The 18,086-nt window shown below is 36.6% G+C and overlaps 1 protein-coding gene across 2 annotated transcripts in view; it reads right to left on the bottom strand.

The window, feature by feature from the left end:
• Positions 1–3,636: 3,636 nt before the first annotated feature.
• The window catches only part of ARID4A (AT-rich interaction domain 4A), a 55,304-nt gene continuing 40,854 nt past the window's right edge, over positions 3,637–18,086 (bottom strand). For both annotated transcript variants that reach the window (XM_061180881.1, XM_061180879.1), the window contains 7 exons: positions 17,984–18,068; positions 17,032–17,173; positions 12,962–14,098; positions 12,596–12,700; positions 8,899–9,105; positions 8,123–8,269; positions 3,637–4,570 (listed from right to left, as the gene is read on the bottom strand). In XM_061180881.1, coding sequence (XP_061036864.1) covers positions 4,467–4,570; positions 8,123–8,269; positions 8,899–9,105; positions 12,596–12,700; positions 12,962–14,098; positions 17,032–17,173; positions 17,984–18,068 — 1,927 coding nt within the window. In that variant the 3' untranslated portion in view covers positions 3,637–4,466. The remainder of the gene's footprint in view (positions 4,571–8,122; positions 8,270–8,898; positions 9,106–12,595; positions 12,701–12,961; positions 14,099–17,031; positions 17,174–17,983; positions 18,069–18,086) is intronic.

Here is an 18,086-nt window from a genome sequence, read left to right as displayed (position 1 = left end):
ATCAGATTGTTCAAGAGTAACTTAGCCTTGAGAAGAAATCCAATTACCTGTGCAGAGTAGTCATTTATTATATTTACATGGAAGTTCCTTAAGTTTTTCAAAAGTAGAACTTTTTAAAATGAATTTTGCATGGTATAGATTACAAAATGAAGATGGCTTCATAATTATGTTAACTACAAATTCCAGAATTATAAACAGTGCCCTTCTTATTCTGTTTAAAAAGATATAATGGGTCTCTATGAATAAAAAAGGTTTTGTTGTCCTTCTCAACATGGAAAACATCATTTGATTTTGTTAATAAATGTAAAGGACTAAAAAAATATTTATATGCTGAAAACACCAAGTATGTATTTGTTAGAAATTCCCTATTAATGCAAACTCCATTTTAAGAGTCATTCAACCTTCACTGATGATGAATGCTATCACATACTGTAGTCTTCCTGTAATGGAACAAAAGTCTGTCTGTAACTGCATGACAGTAATGGAAGAGGGAAGGGAAGAAGAAACAAGGAGAGGAGGAAAAAGAACTCATCAGCTTAAGAATATTTTAAGTTGGGGATTAGAGAGTTAAACAAGTTTTACATTTTTCAAATGATACTTTTAAATCACTTTATGAAAAGAACACCAAAGACAACTTTTAAATGTCTGACTTTGTGCATAAGGATCACTGGTAAAAATACAATAGCAATTCAAAAGTAATTTTTCTCAATTTAAGTAAACATAGTTTTTGACCATCTTACTATACGTTAGATGCTGGACCAGGCACTTTGTGGGATACCCCTGTGACTGAGGAGTACTTAGGGAACTAAACATCTAGTAGGGTAGAAAGACACAGGCATAAGTAAATGCAATATATTCAATACAAGGTGAGTTGTCAAGTAAAATAATACAGATTGAAAATGCTATCAGAGCATAAAAGAGTGTGATATTCTGGGGGGTGGTAAGAAGTCAGCAAAAGCTTCCTGGAAAAGTGGCTCTTGAAATGGCTCTCGATAAGTAGGGATGAGAGTTGGGGGGGACAGAAGGAGCAACAGGCTGAGATGGGCAGGTATAAGATTTAGGCAATGCCTGAATAACTCTGCTTTACCTGGCTCCTGCTTCTTCTGCCTCAGGTCTGTTCTCTTACCACCAATTTCTCCTCCTCAATGTGCCTGAGCATTTTACTCACCATATCTCTCCTCCCATTTGTCTAACCAATTTATAATCCCCACTGGGGCCCAGTTTTACTGTTGCTTTCTCTGCAAAGTCTTCGCAGACCATCTTTGCCTTCAAACTAGTTGGGCTCTGTATCGTTTTCTCGTGGCACACCATAACTTCATATGCTAATCACACCTGCAGTTAAGAATTACATGGGGGCTTCCCTGGTGGCACAGTGGTTAAGAAACTGCCTGCCAATGCAGGGGACACGGGTTCGAGCCCTGGGCCGGGAAGATCCCATGTGCGGCGGAGCAACTAAGCCCGTGCGCCACAACTACTGAGCCTGCGCTCTAGAGCCCGTGAGCCACAACTACTGAGCCTGCGTGCCACAACTACTGAAGCCCGTGCGCCTAGAGCCCATGCTTCGCAACAAGAGACGCCACCACGAGAAGCCTATGCACAGCAACAAAGAGTAGCCCCTGCTTACCGCAACTAGAGAAAGCCCGCACGCAGCAATGAAGACCCAACGCAGCCAAAAATTAATTAATTAATTAATTTAAAAAAAGAATTACATGGGATAATTGTTTAACATATAACTCTTTAGATTATGCAGTCCACAAATACAGGGACTTTTTTCTGTCATGTTCACTGTTAGGTCTCCTGAGCCTTAGCACAATGCCTGGCACATTGAAGATACCCAATAAATTTTTGATGATCAAAAATTCATAAATTTTTGATGCCTGAATTCTAAAATGTGTGGTTGAATATAGCTTCAAATGCTTCCACAATGTTGATAGCTATGTTATACTACAGGGCGTATAAGAAAGGTATATAAGCAAATTAATAGCATGATGCATAAAGATTTCCAATTAAAAGCAATTTCGTAGACGACATAGCATATATGTGCTAAATACAAACATCTTTCTTAGTAAAGGGCAGGAAAACTAGAAATTTAACATAAACAATAATAAAAGCACACATGGAATATTAAAATAGAAATCTCCATAATCTTCAAATAACTTGATTTTATAGATAGCACCTTCCATTTTAGGTATTAAAGAGTATATTTTTATTTTTTTAATCATATGCAAGAGCTATCTACTCAAAATTTAGCTAATCTCAAAATATGGTCAATATTTGAATTTAATACCTAGTCAGTATTCTTACAAAATTCAATAACTTTCATAATCCTTTCCAGCCCCCCAAAATAAAAGGATTTTAAGTGTCCATATACTCATTCAATGAATATATAGTTTTACTCTCTGTAGCAAGATCCCAGTACATCATTACCAGATTTATACTGATTAGAAAGGACAATATTCAAGCTGATAAATCATTAAAATATCTAATGTATGAATCTAAAGTTGCCTCCTAGTTCCAACTGTATTTGAATGATGCACTTTTAAAATTTTTATAATTAAGTACTAGATATATTTAATTGTAGAGACATGAAGAATATATTGAATATGCTTTGTTTTATGAAGTCTGGTTTTCCAACTGTGAGTTATTGGCACTTAGGGGAAAAAAACAATCAGTTAAATGAAAACTAAAAATATAAAGCCTATGTTTAAAACATGGCCTTTATTAATACTGCCCACTGAGCTCCATTTTTATTTTACATTGAAATACTTCTGCTTTGCAAAGAAAAGACAGAAAAGTGCATTTTACAAGAGTACTTTTTTGTTTTTAATTCTCTGCGAAAATGGAAGGAATCTGAATCACAAGTTCACAATGTGGTAAAATGAAATTAAGAAACAATGATTTCAGTAATGCTATGCCATCACTAGTGTTTGGCTCTGACTCTGTTCTTGTAAATCAGATCCTGATATACAGTCTAGAGCGTCTAGGTTATTACTCTACGCATATTAAACACAGGAAAGGAGGTTTAAAAAAAACCCCTTTCAATGTACAAACATGAATTTAAAAACTGATTTTAAAAAATCACCTTTTTACATAATGTATATGGCAAAACTGCTTTAAATACATGGTTTTGGAAGAATTATTTACAAAATGTATCAGTCTGTGAAACAATTCACAAACAAAGCATACATAATTGCTTTACTTAGTTGTTGCATCTCAACTTTGGGAGATATAAATTTATTCGGCAGTATAGCAAACATAAAAACTGTGACAAAATATCTTAAGGGCAACCAAAAATTTGATCCTCAGAACAGTTTAAGTACTAGGACTGCCAAAGTTTCTAAACGAGGACATACTTTAATGATCCAGATGCCCATTTATAGTTCTACACTGTTTGAAGGACTGAGACAGACTCCCTTCAGTACAGGCAAAGCCGCTGGACGCAACCTCCTGTAAAAGGGACAGCTGAGAGCTATTGTCATTCGAAGAGTGAATTAACCTAGAATTTTCTTTTTTTCAATTTTATTAATATTTTAAAAAATACATAAAAATACAACATCCAATGTCTGAATAAATATATTTAACAAGTTGCAAGATAATACCTTATTTTACACAAAATTTTCAGCTTTAGAAATCTTGTTAAATAACTTCATTGTTGTTATATATTTCATTTTTGTCTTTTTGTAACAAAATAAAAACTCTGAAATTACATAGAAAAAAGACAAAATATTTTTGTCAAGGGATAAGATAGTCCACTGAAAACTTATTCACAATTCCACTGTAAACATTAATAAACATTAAAATATTTGCATAATTGTGTGCTCAAAAATCCTATAAAAAGTGGAAGACTTATTACAACTGTAGTTTTCAGTCAACTACACTTCCTTTCACAATTTATTTTGTCCCATTTACACCTTAAACCTGGGCACACTGCTGAACATATACTTTGGCAGTTCTAAATAGCAAGTGCTTCCACAAAAAAAAAAAAAAGAAAAAAAAGAAAACCAACAACAACAATAAAAAAACACAACATAAACCCCCTACTCACCAAGTGTTCAAATACATCTCAGTGAAAGTGCAGCAGTAACTATTTAGCTGGGTATTTTGATGTTTATCATGTGCACTTGCTTGTCTATGATTTCTATAACACCTGAAAGCTTTATTATACAAATTCAAATTTGCTAAGTGCCCTTTTTCTATCTTCACAAAAAAACGAAAAAAAAAAATTAAAAAGGAAAAATTATGACAAATATGGCAGGCTGCCTAAACTTCAGTTATTAATCAGCTTATTTTTTTGCAACAGAAAAAAAAAAGAAAAGAGAAGGGAATAGATACAATCCAGCCTGGAAAAGTGTACAGGATATATTTAGCAATGTCAAACCAGTTGAGTGCTTTCTGTGGTTGTATTTCAGGGTTTTGGGATTTATGTCCTTGGCAGCAAACTGCTGGGAAGGCAGAGAAAACATTTATCACCTGCATTCTACAGCAAGTACGTTCTGTGGGGGAGATGAGGAGGAGGGACTCATTCCAGTGTCTGATGAAGCAGATGACATGGAGGCTCCTGCATGAGACACTGTAGAATCAAAAAAGCTATATTAGACCTGAAAACTATCACACACAGATACCCAGCCACCGGCAAATTAGAAATGAATTTCTTAACATTATTCACTTCAATTATAGTCCTCTTAAATGGTGCATGAAGGAATAACAACATTTTGTCAGCAAAAATTTTGTTTGGCTCAATTGAGTAGAATCAGTCTCTCATCACTTAAGTAACTCAGTTCAAAAAAGGCACCAGAAAATGTAAAGACTAAAGAGATATAAAATCTTAAATCCCTACTTGAAAGATCCCTGAAAGAAACTCACCTTGTCCCAAATCAGAAACGAGATCAACCTGAGATAAATTTTCACTATAGCAAATTCCTGCTTTATCTCTAGGTTATAGGACCATAAAAGAATTCACTTATCCTAGAGAATTTCTTTTAACCAGCTAACCGTTGGCTTCCTATCTTTATCCTGTCCCAATATACCCGATGGACACAAAACTCTCATAAGCAAGAAGCAGTAATCTAAGTCAGGTATCAGAATCATGGGATCAGGATGGAAATGTGGGTGAGTGATTAGAAAAAGTCTTCAAATGACTTTAACAAAACTCTCCAGGAGCATGGAGCATGGATTAAAGATCATTACTCTATGCATCAGGTGCTCTGTCATTTTTTAGTTTTTACTTTTTTCTTTGCAGGGCCCTCCTATCTCCTGCTAATCTTTGCCCAATTATTCCTATTTTACTTGAAGTCTTAATTTTTGTTTAAGTATACATCCCTCAATGTGTGTACTGCCAATATGACATGTAACTCATTACTACAAATTCTAATATATGTGCTAGAAGTCACTCAATGTTTCACTTTAATAAGTCACTTCACACACAAAAAATTAAGAAAACAAAAAAGGGAAGAAGACTATAAGAAAATCATCTTTTTAGTTGTCTGAACTTATATGACCTTTAGGAAACTCAAAGCCGTTGAAGGTTCTCTGAAGAAAAGCTCAATTTAATTTGTTCTTCTTTCTGTGTTTAAAAATTCTGTAAAGACTTCTTGCTATTTACAGTTTTTAAAGAGAAGGACAAACATGGAAGGTCGATCTCTTTCCTTTTGCTCCATCATATTTCCAGGAATTGAAAACTGCTGGACTTGGAGTAGAATGATTCAAGACCACATATGACACAGGCCATTTTATTAGTAATTCATCCCCTAACTCTCTGCCATAGATAGAAAACTTCTCTCAAGATGGGCAAGCCTATCAGATAATTTACTGTTTTTTTCTTAAAGGGACATCCCTCCTAGAGCCCTCCCCTCCTGTTCCATCCTATTCCTGAAATAGTTGCTTTGTAGGCCTGTTATGCAGTGATCATTCTAGGGCTTCCATGTGCCATCACCTTGAGATTTTCCATACTGTTTTCCTATGTGGGATTCCTTGTTTGCTGGATGTCATATTATCTTAATAGCTTGGCTTCCAGTTTTTAGTGTCACCACTGAGAAATCTGACGTGAGAAATCTGATGCTGTTCTGAGACCCAGTTTTTTGTATATACCTTTATATGGTAAGCTTTTGGAACCTTACCTTTATCCACAGGGTTCTGAAATTTCATAATGTGCTTTGGTGTGATTTTTTTCCCCCATTCTTTATAGAGGTCGCAGGGAGTCCTTTCAATTTTCTAACCCATCTCCTTCAGTTCTGGAAGTTTTTCTTATTTCTTTGATCACAACTTCCTCCTATGTTTATTCAGTGTTCTCTTTCTAGAAATCCTATGATTCAGAAGTTGGATCTCCCAGCCAGATCCTATACTTCTCTTAGTTATTCTCTATTATCTTTTTGATCTTTTACTGGGATTTCTTTAGCCTTGCTATCTTACCCTTCTATTTATTTTTTTTTATTCCAAATATCATATTTTTAATTTTTAAGAGATACTTCATGTTCTCTGAATTTCACTGATAGTATCATATTCTTGTTTCAAGACTGCAATATCTTTCCTGTAACCCTGGATATTAATTATAGTTTGTTGTTTTTATATGGCACATTGTCCAAGTTCCTTTTTTCTATGGAATATTTTGGTTTCTGTCTTTATGTAAAGGCTTTCCTCAAACATCTGGTCTTGTGGCTTCCATATTTAAGGGGGAGCATTAAAAAGCTAACTGGAAGCTATACATGAGGCCGCCGGGCTTTTAAATGTTGGGCAGTGCACACATAGTGATTTGTAAGGATTTTGCTTTTTGGTTCAGGAAACTCCAACTTCCCTTGGGCTGACCAGTTTCTCCAGAGGAATCTTCCAATCTCCTTCCAGGAAAGAGCATAAGCTTAGTTACCAGCTTTCAGAGAGACAAGATGAGATCGTTGGTTGGAAAAGGGACAGGAGTCTCATCATTTAGTACTGGAAACTTTCACTCAAGCTCATTATTTTTGGTTTAGCACTTAACCCTCACCTTCAGCTATGGCTGGTGTCCCTGAGTCTTTCTATAAGCCTGTTGATCCCTCTCAGCCTCCAATAACTTAATCTCCTATTTTCTGCTGGAGTTAGGGGAAAAGAGGGTGGGATGAAAGGATCCAATTTCTCCTTCCTTTTTCAAACCATCTCCGATTTCCATCCTCACACCTCACACTGTCCTCAGAGCTTTTCTGGGGTGATGTAGGATGAATTGGCTTGCTTCTCACTGTTTTGTCCCACTAGAAGGATACACAGGCTCAGGTGTTTAGCATTCTGTCATCTGCTAGGACACTTACAGTCCATCTGCTTCTCAGCTTCCAAAAGGTACGCTGCTGACACTTCTTGTCTACCGTAGTCAGTCTGCGGTCCCATTCTCTCGTCCTTGTGGGTACAGGGCTTTTACTATTCTTTACTATTATTTTAGTGAGGCCTGGGCTTGGGGTAGATATGAGATGTCAATGTTTAACTAGAAGTCAATCCTATACATTTTTAAGGTTTAGTTCAGATGCTATTCTCTCCTCATGATTATTCCGAAGTCATCTCTACTTCCACCAACTCCTGTTCTTGTTAATATCACTCTCAGGGCCCTCAACATACAGTTCCGCTAGACGTTAAGACTTTGAGATCGAGGTCTGTATCTCATTCATCTCTGTACTTCCACCACCTGAAAGAGGGCCTGGCATATGGTATGTGTGCATTAATGTTCTAAGCTGAACTATCTTATATAGTAGTTGCTTAGGAAATGACTTATGATCCCAACAAGATAATCTCCTAGAGGATAAGCCATATCCCTCTTCATTTTGATGAACCCCATAATGACAAATATAGTGCCTGTTAATAGGCAGCCAATAAATGTTTGTTGAGCAGTTGAGAGAAATTCAGAGGGAGTAAGCTCTTCTTAAGAACCCACCACATTTAGTAAAATCACACATTTTGTAAAACAGTTCATAGTCTCTTTCAAGAGTCTCATTCTGATTCAGTTGTTGACTCACTTCAACAATAGCAACAAAGAAGAAAACACTAGGAATCTAAAGATAACAATTAATAAATATATACTATATTAAAAAGTGGCAAACCTAAATCTTCTAAAGTGATAGGATATATATTTGAAAAATAGGGGGAAGAAAAATTATAATCAAATTACCTTCTCTGTCTTTCTTTTTTAATCTTTTTCTCCTCCTATCTATGGTTGCAACTTCAGACTTCAAAGACATGTAATACTTTCTGATTTCCTGTAGTTTTTCTTGGAGAAAAGAGATTCTCTCCGTACTGTTCATGTTATCTAATTCATCTAAAAGGGAAAAAAAGTTAATTTGGATTTAAAAATAATTCTATGAGAAAAAAAGATGGCAGTTCTATCAAAAGTCCAACTCATAAATCAACAAAAGCTTTAGTTTATTAAAACCTAACAGTACACTAAATAAGGCTCTATAAAAATGGAAGACCTTAATTAAATTCATGAATAAGATTTCTATATATATCCCAAATATTCCACTAAACATGTATTACTTAATGATGTATTACTGAAATAATCAGAAAAGCACAAGGAAACATCAACATACAGCAACTATGATCTATAATTGTAGTTATTTATACAAATAGTGTCTTTGTATTGATGTTTTCCTCATTTATTAGTTATTTCCAGTTGTCAGTACAAGAAAGGGTGTTTAAGTTTCATCAATTTATATAAATCATACATGTCTCATTCCATAACTGGAGAGCTTTCTCCAATCAATATTTATCAAGTTAGTATTATGAAAAGACACAGATTTGTATTTAAGATAATAAGTAGTGATTATTAATAAGACAACATTTAGGATACCTAAATAAATGAATTTGCTAATCATTATTCCTTATTTTGACATTTCAAAATATATACCACTTTGTAATATACATTCAAGTTTTCTATAAGCTTCTTACTGAGTTGAAAACTCCACTTATATGTCCGAGGAGATGAATTCGGATGTTTTTCTTTCTGTTTATCTTTTTCTCCATCTTTGATGTGAGGGGATATTCTTGCAGGAGATCGTGCAAGCTTCTGTGGCTTAGATACACTAAGATGCTTTACTGGGGTACATTTACTTGAATTGTCTAGGACAGGAAGATCTTCACTATCACTGCTTTGTCCTATAATAAGAAAAAATTGGCTCAGGTTATAAATGATAAAAATCTCAAATATTAAAATGCAACGGACCCAGTAATTACACTTTTCGGTATCCTAAAGAAATAAATGCACAAATGTGCTAAGTTTTATAACAATAAAAAGATGGAAATAACCTAAATACCCACCAAAAGGGAAATGGCTAAGAATTATATATCAGTATTATTGAATACTGTGCTAAAGTTGTTAAAAAGAATGAGCTAGAGTTCCTAAGAACAAAAATGGCAAAATATCCAAAATACATGGTGAAATGATAAAGTTAAAAAACAATAAGCATAGTATTGCCCCATTTATGTTTAAAACAAAACATAAAAACAACCCAAAAGGGGACCAACCCAAACTATATACATGAACAAGCACAAAATACACATCCAACTTTTAACATATGTATAATATATAAAATGTGTCAGATATTTGTTTGCAAGTCTACATCCCTCCTCACCAAATGTGTACTTAAAGATGCTTTTGGTTTTCACTTAATAACAAATTAGTATTTTCTCTCAACTTTTTCTGCTTTTTTTCAAAGTCTACACCCTACTTCCATCCTATTCACTCTCAACAGCCAACCTTCCCTTCTACTGAAAAGGCAAAGTTGAGGGTTACACACTCACTTTCCCAGCCCCTCCCCTACTGTGTCTGTCCTTATCTCCCTTTTTTGGCCTCAAAAAGAGGAGACATAATGCTGGGCAAACTGATCTCTTCAGCTATACTCTTGAAACCATTTATCCCCAGCTTCTCTGAAATATCCCAATGTCATTTTATCTTTCTTCTTTTTCCAGAGTCTATGAACATGCTTAAAGCTTTCCTACCCTTAGAGAGAGAGGGAGGGAAGGAGAGGAAAACCTCCCCCTTTAGCTGGCACCTCTTTCCTTCTCTTTAGGGTCAAATTTCATGAAAGAGAAATTCTTTGTTATTCTTATTTCCATACTTTCTAATCATGTCTCCTTCCCATGCTCTTGTTAGGGCCCCAAACACTATTCACCAAATTCAATGAATATACTTTAATCCTACTTGAATATTCTATTGCATTTGAAACGTCTTTCTTATTCAAACCAACTAGTGTTAACTGATTTTCATTTATCTCTAATCTGCTTCTACTCTGCTCTTCCTGGCCCATTTAAAGGGATATGCCACATAATTCCACTTCTGGTCCTTTTTCTTCTCTTTTTACAACTCTCCCATAGCAGCTTTATCATCTTGTAATCCTTCAACAACTATCTTCTAAAAACAGACTTTCTTCGAAGCTCCAGAGCCTTATTTTCCTAATACGTGGTACCTCTAAAGCAACATTCCCTAAATTACTCTTCCAACGGCCTGCTGCTACTCCTATATGCTATATGTCAGTTAACCAGTTCCTCGTATCTAACAAATAATAATTGAGTACTAGTGATTTTATGTCCCAATTCTCTTAATTCATTCCTTCTTTCACTGCCTTAGTTAAGCCAAAGATTCTTTCCAAAAAGAAAAACTGATCTTTTTTTTTTTCCTTTTTAATCTTTTTAACTTTTTATTTTGAGACAATCTTCAAACTTATAAAAAAGAGAAGAACAACTACCAAAGAATGTTTTTCTGCCATTTGAGGATAAGTTGCCCTGCCATATTTGAATACTTTAGTGTTCTCTTCTTACAAATAAGAACATTCTCCCTGTATTAGTTATCTACAAATTAGCCCAAAACTTAGCAGTTTAAAACTACAAATGTTGAGTGTCTCACACGGTTTCAGAGGGTTAGAATCTGGGAACAGCTTGGCTGTGTGGTCCAGCTCAGGGAATCTTGTGAGGTTGCAGTCAAGCTTTTAGCCAAGATTCTGGTCTCTGAAGACTTGACTGGAGCTGAAGGATATGCTCCAAGATGGCTCACTCACATGGCTGTTAGTGAGTGTTGGGAGGCCTCAGTTCCTTGCTGGCTGTTGGCAGGATATGCTCAGTTCCTCACCACGTGGGCCTCTCCATACACTGCTTGAGTGACCTCACACCATGGCAGCTAACTTCCCCCAGAGCAAGTGATCCAAGGGAGAGCAGGAAGGAATTTGCAGTGCTTTTTATGACCTATTCTCTGAAGACATACTCCATCATGTCCACTTTATTTTATTAGTTAGAAGGGAGTCACTAAATTCAGCCCGTACTCAAGAGGAAGAGATTAGGCTTTGCCTCTTGAAGGGAAACATATCAACACATTTGTGGATATGTTTTAAAAACCACCACACTCCTAAAGAACCATAATACAACCATCAAAATCAGAAAATTAACACAGATATATTACTATCATCTAATCCTCAGCTCCCACACAAGTATCTCTACTTGACCCGATAATGTTCTTTACAGCAGTAGGATCCAGGTGAGAAGTATATACTGCATTTAGTTATCACACCTCATAAATCTCCTTTAATCTGGAACGGTTCCTCTTTCTTTGACTTTCATGACCTTGACAATTTTTAAAATTATAGGCCAGTTATTTTATAGAACATGCTTCAGTTTGAATTTGTTGATGGGTCCTCGTGATTACAGTCAGGTTATATACATCTTTGACAGGAATATTACAGATGTGCAGCTATGTTCTTCTTATTGCATCCTGTCAGGTGGTACATTTCACTTTGTCCCATTGCTGGTGGTGTTCACTTCATTTGACTAAGGTGATGTCTGCCCAGCTCATCCACTGTAAAGTTACTCATTTTCCCTTTGTAATTCCTGCTGTCTTTCTAGTCTCATCTCCCATCACTCTTTCTCTATACTCTAGACCTGTCTTGTCCAGCCACTAGCCATATCTGGTTATTGAGGACTTGAAATATGGCTCAAAGCTTTTTCTTTGAAATGCCTTTTATCTTAAATAAATTATATGCCCCTTCCTTGAAATATGTATCTACTGTAATCTAGAATTTCCCTTTCAGACTTGTATGAAGGCATGCTTTGGAGGTAAAATTTTAATTTGTCAAAATCAACCATGTTTATTTCTATTTACTATATTCTACAACTTAATTTTACTCCTTATTGTACAGAAATCTGTTTTTCATGTAATCTATTCTTACTGGTTTACTAATTTTCCTGTTTGTTTCAATAAGAATTTTATTTCCCTATATTTCAAACTTACTGTGTTACTATTTAAAAGTCAATTTTTCTAGATTAAAGGAAAACATTCCATTCAGAAATGTAAACTTAATCTGCTTTTATTACCAGAGCAAATGTTATTTTTCTTTTGTTCAAGATTCCCAAATGTATTCCTCTAATATTAAACTGCTTTACATAAGAAATACAAATGAAATAAGCATAAAAAATAACCACAGCTATCCCAGCTCTAAATAAAATTGACAAGCACCTTCAGATTAAAAACTAATGGAAAAATTGCTACTTTTCAGAACATAATGAACCAAATTGAGTTTTAAGCTGACACAAATGATCAAGCCAACAAACTGCTGAAAGTACTAACACCATACTAAAGCCAGCATTGAAAAGTACCAACCTGCTCCATTCTTTTCATTTTTGGCTACAGCACTTGTTCGCTTTGGGGTTCGCTTCTGCTTTTTTGCCAATAATCCACTAGTTCCATCACTTGGCCTTTTCTGACCTGAAATAAGTGAAAAGAGAGAATTAGAAAAAAAAAAATCAAGAGCAAGAACATTCATTCACCTATCTACTCTACACGAATTTCCATGTGTATGTTAAAAAAAAAAAAAAAAGGGGAGGGAGGGAGAGAGGAAAGAAGGAAGGAAGGAAGGAGAGAAGGAAGGAGGGAGGGTACTTAACAGATCATTAGTTCCTAAAACTCTTGGCTTACTAGTTTTTGGTTTTAATATAACGGTTGATTTTCTCCCTAGGAAGTCCTTACCCTTCTCTCTGCTCTCTCTTTCTTGAACAATTATACTACAGGTACCAGAGGCAACGCTGGCTTCAAATCCATTTGCTGATTCCCTCTCACAGAGACCTTCTTGAGATTCTTCAGCAATACTATCAACCTCAATGGTTATGTCACTCTCACTTTTTATACTTCGAGACTCATCTTGGCTGAGAGTAAGTGGTGAAGCTACTGAAAAGTTATGCTGTACTGCAGGAGGTAGGGCAGGTGGAATAGAAACAAGAGAGTTAGATTCAGAGCTTTCAACTACTACATCCTCAGTACTGGTCTTATCCTTTTCATCCAAATCATCCAAATCTACTTCATGGCAAACCAAGGTTTCCGGCCCAATCAGAGGCATTGCATCCTCTTCTTCTTTTAGCGGAGTATTTACAGTTTCTTCAGCTGGACTATCAAATTTTTCTTTAGTCAATTCTTGAATGCACTGGTTTGGCTCTGCTATTAATGATGGCATTCCTTCATTTTCTATTTCAAAGTGTTGTTCAAAATTTAAGTTTTTCATTCCGTCAGATGCAACACAATCACTGGTCCTTTCTTGAGAAATGCTATTTGTCATTTCCATTCCATTCTCAATTCTTACTTTTTTCTCTGGTGATGACTGTCCCAGTATTTTCCGTTTCAACTTTTTTTCTTTTGCACATTGGTCAATTTCATCTTCTGTAGCAGAAGAAAAGTTTTTACTGTCTAATGAAGAAAATTCTATACTCTGAGCTTCTATATGAGGTTCAGTTCCTGCTTCATCCTGGCTAAATGATGAAATCTTTATAATTTCTAAAGAAAGATCTTTTGTCTTGCTTCGTCTTCCCTTTCCTTTAGGAGATTTTTCTGCCTCTTTCTTAACTTCTTCTGCTTGTTCCACTTTATTTCCAAAAATCTGTACTATTTGTTCATTCTCTCCAACTTCTAACTTCAAGGTTTCTAAAGGCTGCATTTGAGTCCTATCATTTTCTTTTAATATATGTGCAGCAATCTTTGGATTTTCTTCATCTAGTTTATCATCACTTAAACTTTCATTTTTTTCTAATTCTTCTTTAATATCAGGAGAAAGTTCTTCATTCATCAAATTCTTTTCTAAAAGGTCTTCTGTTTCACTATCAGATGAACAGGAGTCTGCAAGAGGAAATACTGTATTACAAAGGTTTCTATCTTAATTACCAATGCAATTTTATAATAAAAATTCTGCCAAAGACAAAACTCTTAATCAAGTACCTCTGAATACCTCCTTGTAGAAATTTCTTATGTAAAATAAATCAGGACTTCCCTGGTGACACAATGGTTAAGAATCCGCCTGCCAATGCAGAGGACACGGGTTCAAGCCCTGGTCCGGAAAGATCCCACGTGTCGCAAAGCAACTAAGCCTGTGCACCACAACTACTGAGCCTGTGCTATAGAGCCCACGCGCCACAACTACTGAGCCCACACACCGCAACTACTGAGCCCGCACGCCGCAACTACTGAAGCCCGCGCACCTAGAGCCTGTGCTCCGCAACAAGAGAAGCCACCGCAATGAGAAGCCCGCACAGCAAAACGAAGAGTAGCCCCCGCTTACCACAACTAGAGACAGCCCACGCGCAGCAACGAAGACCCAACGCAGCCAAAGATAAATAAATAAATTTTAAAAAATAAAAATTAAAAAAATCATACATTTGTGCCAAAAATGGGGGAGGGGAGACCTCAAATTCCATGTGAAAATACATTGCATAGAAAATATTACTGTCTCAATTCTATAAAAGAGCTATTTTGCAATTTTTACTAGTATCGTATTCAGGCTACAGTAACCCCTAGAAAAATCAAAGGACTAGTACTGAGATATGAAGTTAATATGTTAAGTGGTTTGATCTGAGATCTAGAAGGTACTGATTAATAAATGAGATGCCCATTTTGTGTCCTTAGAAAGGAATATGATATTCTACTTAATTCTGAAAAGATGTAAAGAATGAGAAGCTTGAATTCTCAAAACTTTAAATATTCCTCTGATTAAGAGACAGGAAAGTATAGGCCAGCTACCTTAAATCATTCTCTTTAACTCAGCGAATTTTTAAAATAATAACTAGGGTTCTAAGATGGTATAGAAGTTGTAAAATATAAAAATTCTACCCACATGGTGCTCATATTCTAAAGAATTGCAAAAAAGCAAGCTTAAATGTACTTTTTAAGTGAAAAGGTACGTAGTTTTATTTTGTGGTTTTATCATATACAGAATTTAGAATTTTTTCTCATGTTAAAAAAAGTAGGGACTTCCCTGGTGGCACAGTGGTTAAGAATCCGCCTGCCAATACAGGGGTCACGGGTTCGAGCCCTGGTCCGGGGAGATCCCACATGCCCCGGAGCAACTAAGCCCGTGTGCCACAACTACTGGGCCTGCACTCTAGAGCCCGTGAGCCACAACTACTGACCCCACGTGCCTCAACTACTGAAGCCCACGCAGCTAGAGCCAGTGCTCCACAACAAGAGAAGCCACCACAATGAGAAGCCCACGCACCGCAACAAAGAGTAGCCCCCGCTCGCCACAACTAGAGAAAGCCTGCACGCAGCAACGAAGACCAAAAATAAATATAAACAAAATAAATAAATTTTTTTTAAAAAGTAGTTTTTTACTTTTATGAAGTAGTTTAGCAAGACCATGTATAGTTCTGTAGACTGTACACTGCACATGGGCATGCCTCTAAGAGGGCAACTTCCACTTTGTGGACATCTTGCATTTGTGTATTATGACAACCTTCCAGCAGGTGGCAGTAAAGAGGAGGAAAGATGCCGTTTTCTCCACATGGTGGATTCATGGCAATCCTGTGGTTCAAAAAAGCTTTTTTCTTCAAGGGAGGGAAATTTTTATATGAACGTTTTCCAAATTTAACATTTCTTAAATTACATGGAAAAATATACAGCGGTAGAAAAGTGGGAAAAACGGTAAAATCAGAATAAAATATGTTCACCTATATTCATCACAAAACATGCCTCTACCACATTAGTTTGTCCTGTCTTTGACCAACACAGTCACAACTTTATTGAAATATCCTAGGTGAACAGCAATAGATTACAGGAGACACTGGCACATGCTTTGTAGGACAGTGCAGCACACAGGAGGATGCATGGCTTGTCAACCCACCCTCTGTTAAAATAGAATATTCCTACGGGGGCTTCCCTGGTGGTGCAGTGGTTAAGAATCCGCCTGCCAACGCAGGGGACATGGGTTCGAGCCCTGGTCCGGGAAGATCCCACATGCCACGGAGCAACTAAGCCCATGTGCCACAACTACTGAAGCCCGCGCACCTAGAGCCCGTGCTCCGCAACAAGAGAAGCCACTGCAATGAGAAGCCCGCGCACCGTAACAAAGAGTAGACCCCGCTCGCAGCAACGAAGTCCCAACGCAGCCAAAAATAAATAAATAATTTTTTTAAAAAAGAAATTCCTACGGTATTAACAAGAAAAGTTATCCCTAATTAAGTAAAACATCACTAAATTTTAAATAAACATGATACAGCAAAATAAACATTTTCTTCAAATCAAATTTTGTAGTTTAAATCATATAGTAAAAGCCTAGGAGGGACTTCCCTGGTGGTGCAGTGGTTAAGAATCCGCCTGCCAAGGCAGGGGACACAGGTTCGATCCCTGGTCCGGGAAGATCCTACATGCCGTGGAGCAAATAAGCCCGTGCACCACAACTACTGAGCCTGCGCTCTAGAGCCCGTGAGCCACAACTACTGGAGCCCACATGCCTAGAGCCCATGCTCCGCAACAAGAGAAGCCACCGCAATGAGAAGCCCGTGCACCGCAACGAAGAGTAGCCCCCGCTCGCCGCAACTAGAGAAAGCCCGCGCACAGCAACAAAGATCCAACGCAACCAAAAATAAATAAATAAAATTGATTCCTTAAAAAAAAAAAAAAAAAACCTAGATGACTTTCTGTGAATCTCTCACATAACTGAAGTTTTATTATTTTTATTATTGATTTTTAAAAAACCAGTGATTCTCAGAATTGAGCACCTTCCATTCCATTTGACAGAGGTGAGCTGTCTGGCATATTGATGTGAGCACTTCTGGTACCTGATTTTCCGTCGCTGTTTGGAGTCTTAGACAAACCATATGGCATGTTTGATGAAAGAGTAGATTTTAAAGGAGGTCGTCCCCGTTTTGACTTCTGCCTCTCCTCATCCCTCTTTTCATCCTTTTCACTGTCTTCTTTGTTCTGGGTAACAACAACAAAATGTATGAGAAGCACCAGCCTATGAAAAATGAACAGTCTACTTCTCCAAGGAAAACTATAACTCAGAAAGGTTTGTTATGTCAACTCCTAATCTGTAGTTATGGGAAAATTAAGTAGTTTTCTAAAATATTTTTGTACTTATATGAATATGATGTTCTACAACTTCAACTTGTAACACTGCAATTATATTGTGAAGGTCAGAGTCAGTACATTAGAGAGCTATACACTATTTATTCAGCTCTCCCCCTTGTTTCTTACTATTCCCTGAGGAAAAGAAAGATATGTCATCATCTCTACAGCAAAGGCTGAAAACTGTGGGTGTGCATGAGGGTACAACTGGCCAATGTATGTTTTAAAATTTAGTATTAGCTTCCAGCATTTAAAAATCAGATTTCACATTTTAAAAAAATACAGTTGTCTTGAAAAATCCTAAAATCTGGCAACCCTGGGTCTGCATCCCACAGCAGAGTGGTTAGTTCCATTCCCTCTAGATGAGGAACTTGACCTCTTCTTTGTCACTCTCAGTCCCACTTTACCCCTTTTCTAGAGAACCTCATAGGCCTTTGTGTTTGAAGTCTGTGCCCTAGGGGTCGCTGGTTTTCACCTTTCCTGAAACAGTGTGGTAATGTGTTTACATTTTTTACTTTTTAAGCTTCTGGGTTGCAGAAGAGAAAATCACAATTACTTTGAAAGACTCAAGATGATTATACAATGAGAAAACAACGTTTATAGAAAATACAATATGAATAATTCCTGTACCTATCATAAAGGATATAGCACCTATGTACATACTTTAGCTTTTTTCTTCTGTTTTTTCTTTGGTCCACCTTTGTCCAACGGCCAGATTATCCTGTCAGCCTTCACCCATTCATCATACCTTAAAATAAAGAATATA

This window comes from Eubalaena glacialis, chromosome 2 (assembly GCF_028564815.1).
Source record: "Eubalaena glacialis isolate mEubGla1 chromosome 2, mEubGla1.1.hap2.+ XY, whole genome shotgun sequence".
Taxonomy (NCBI): domain Eukaryota; kingdom Metazoa; phylum Chordata; class Mammalia; order Artiodactyla; family Balaenidae; genus Eubalaena; species Eubalaena glacialis.
The sequence above is the reverse complement of the archived record's forward strand: the minus strand, read 5'-3'. Positions and strand labels throughout refer to the sequence as shown.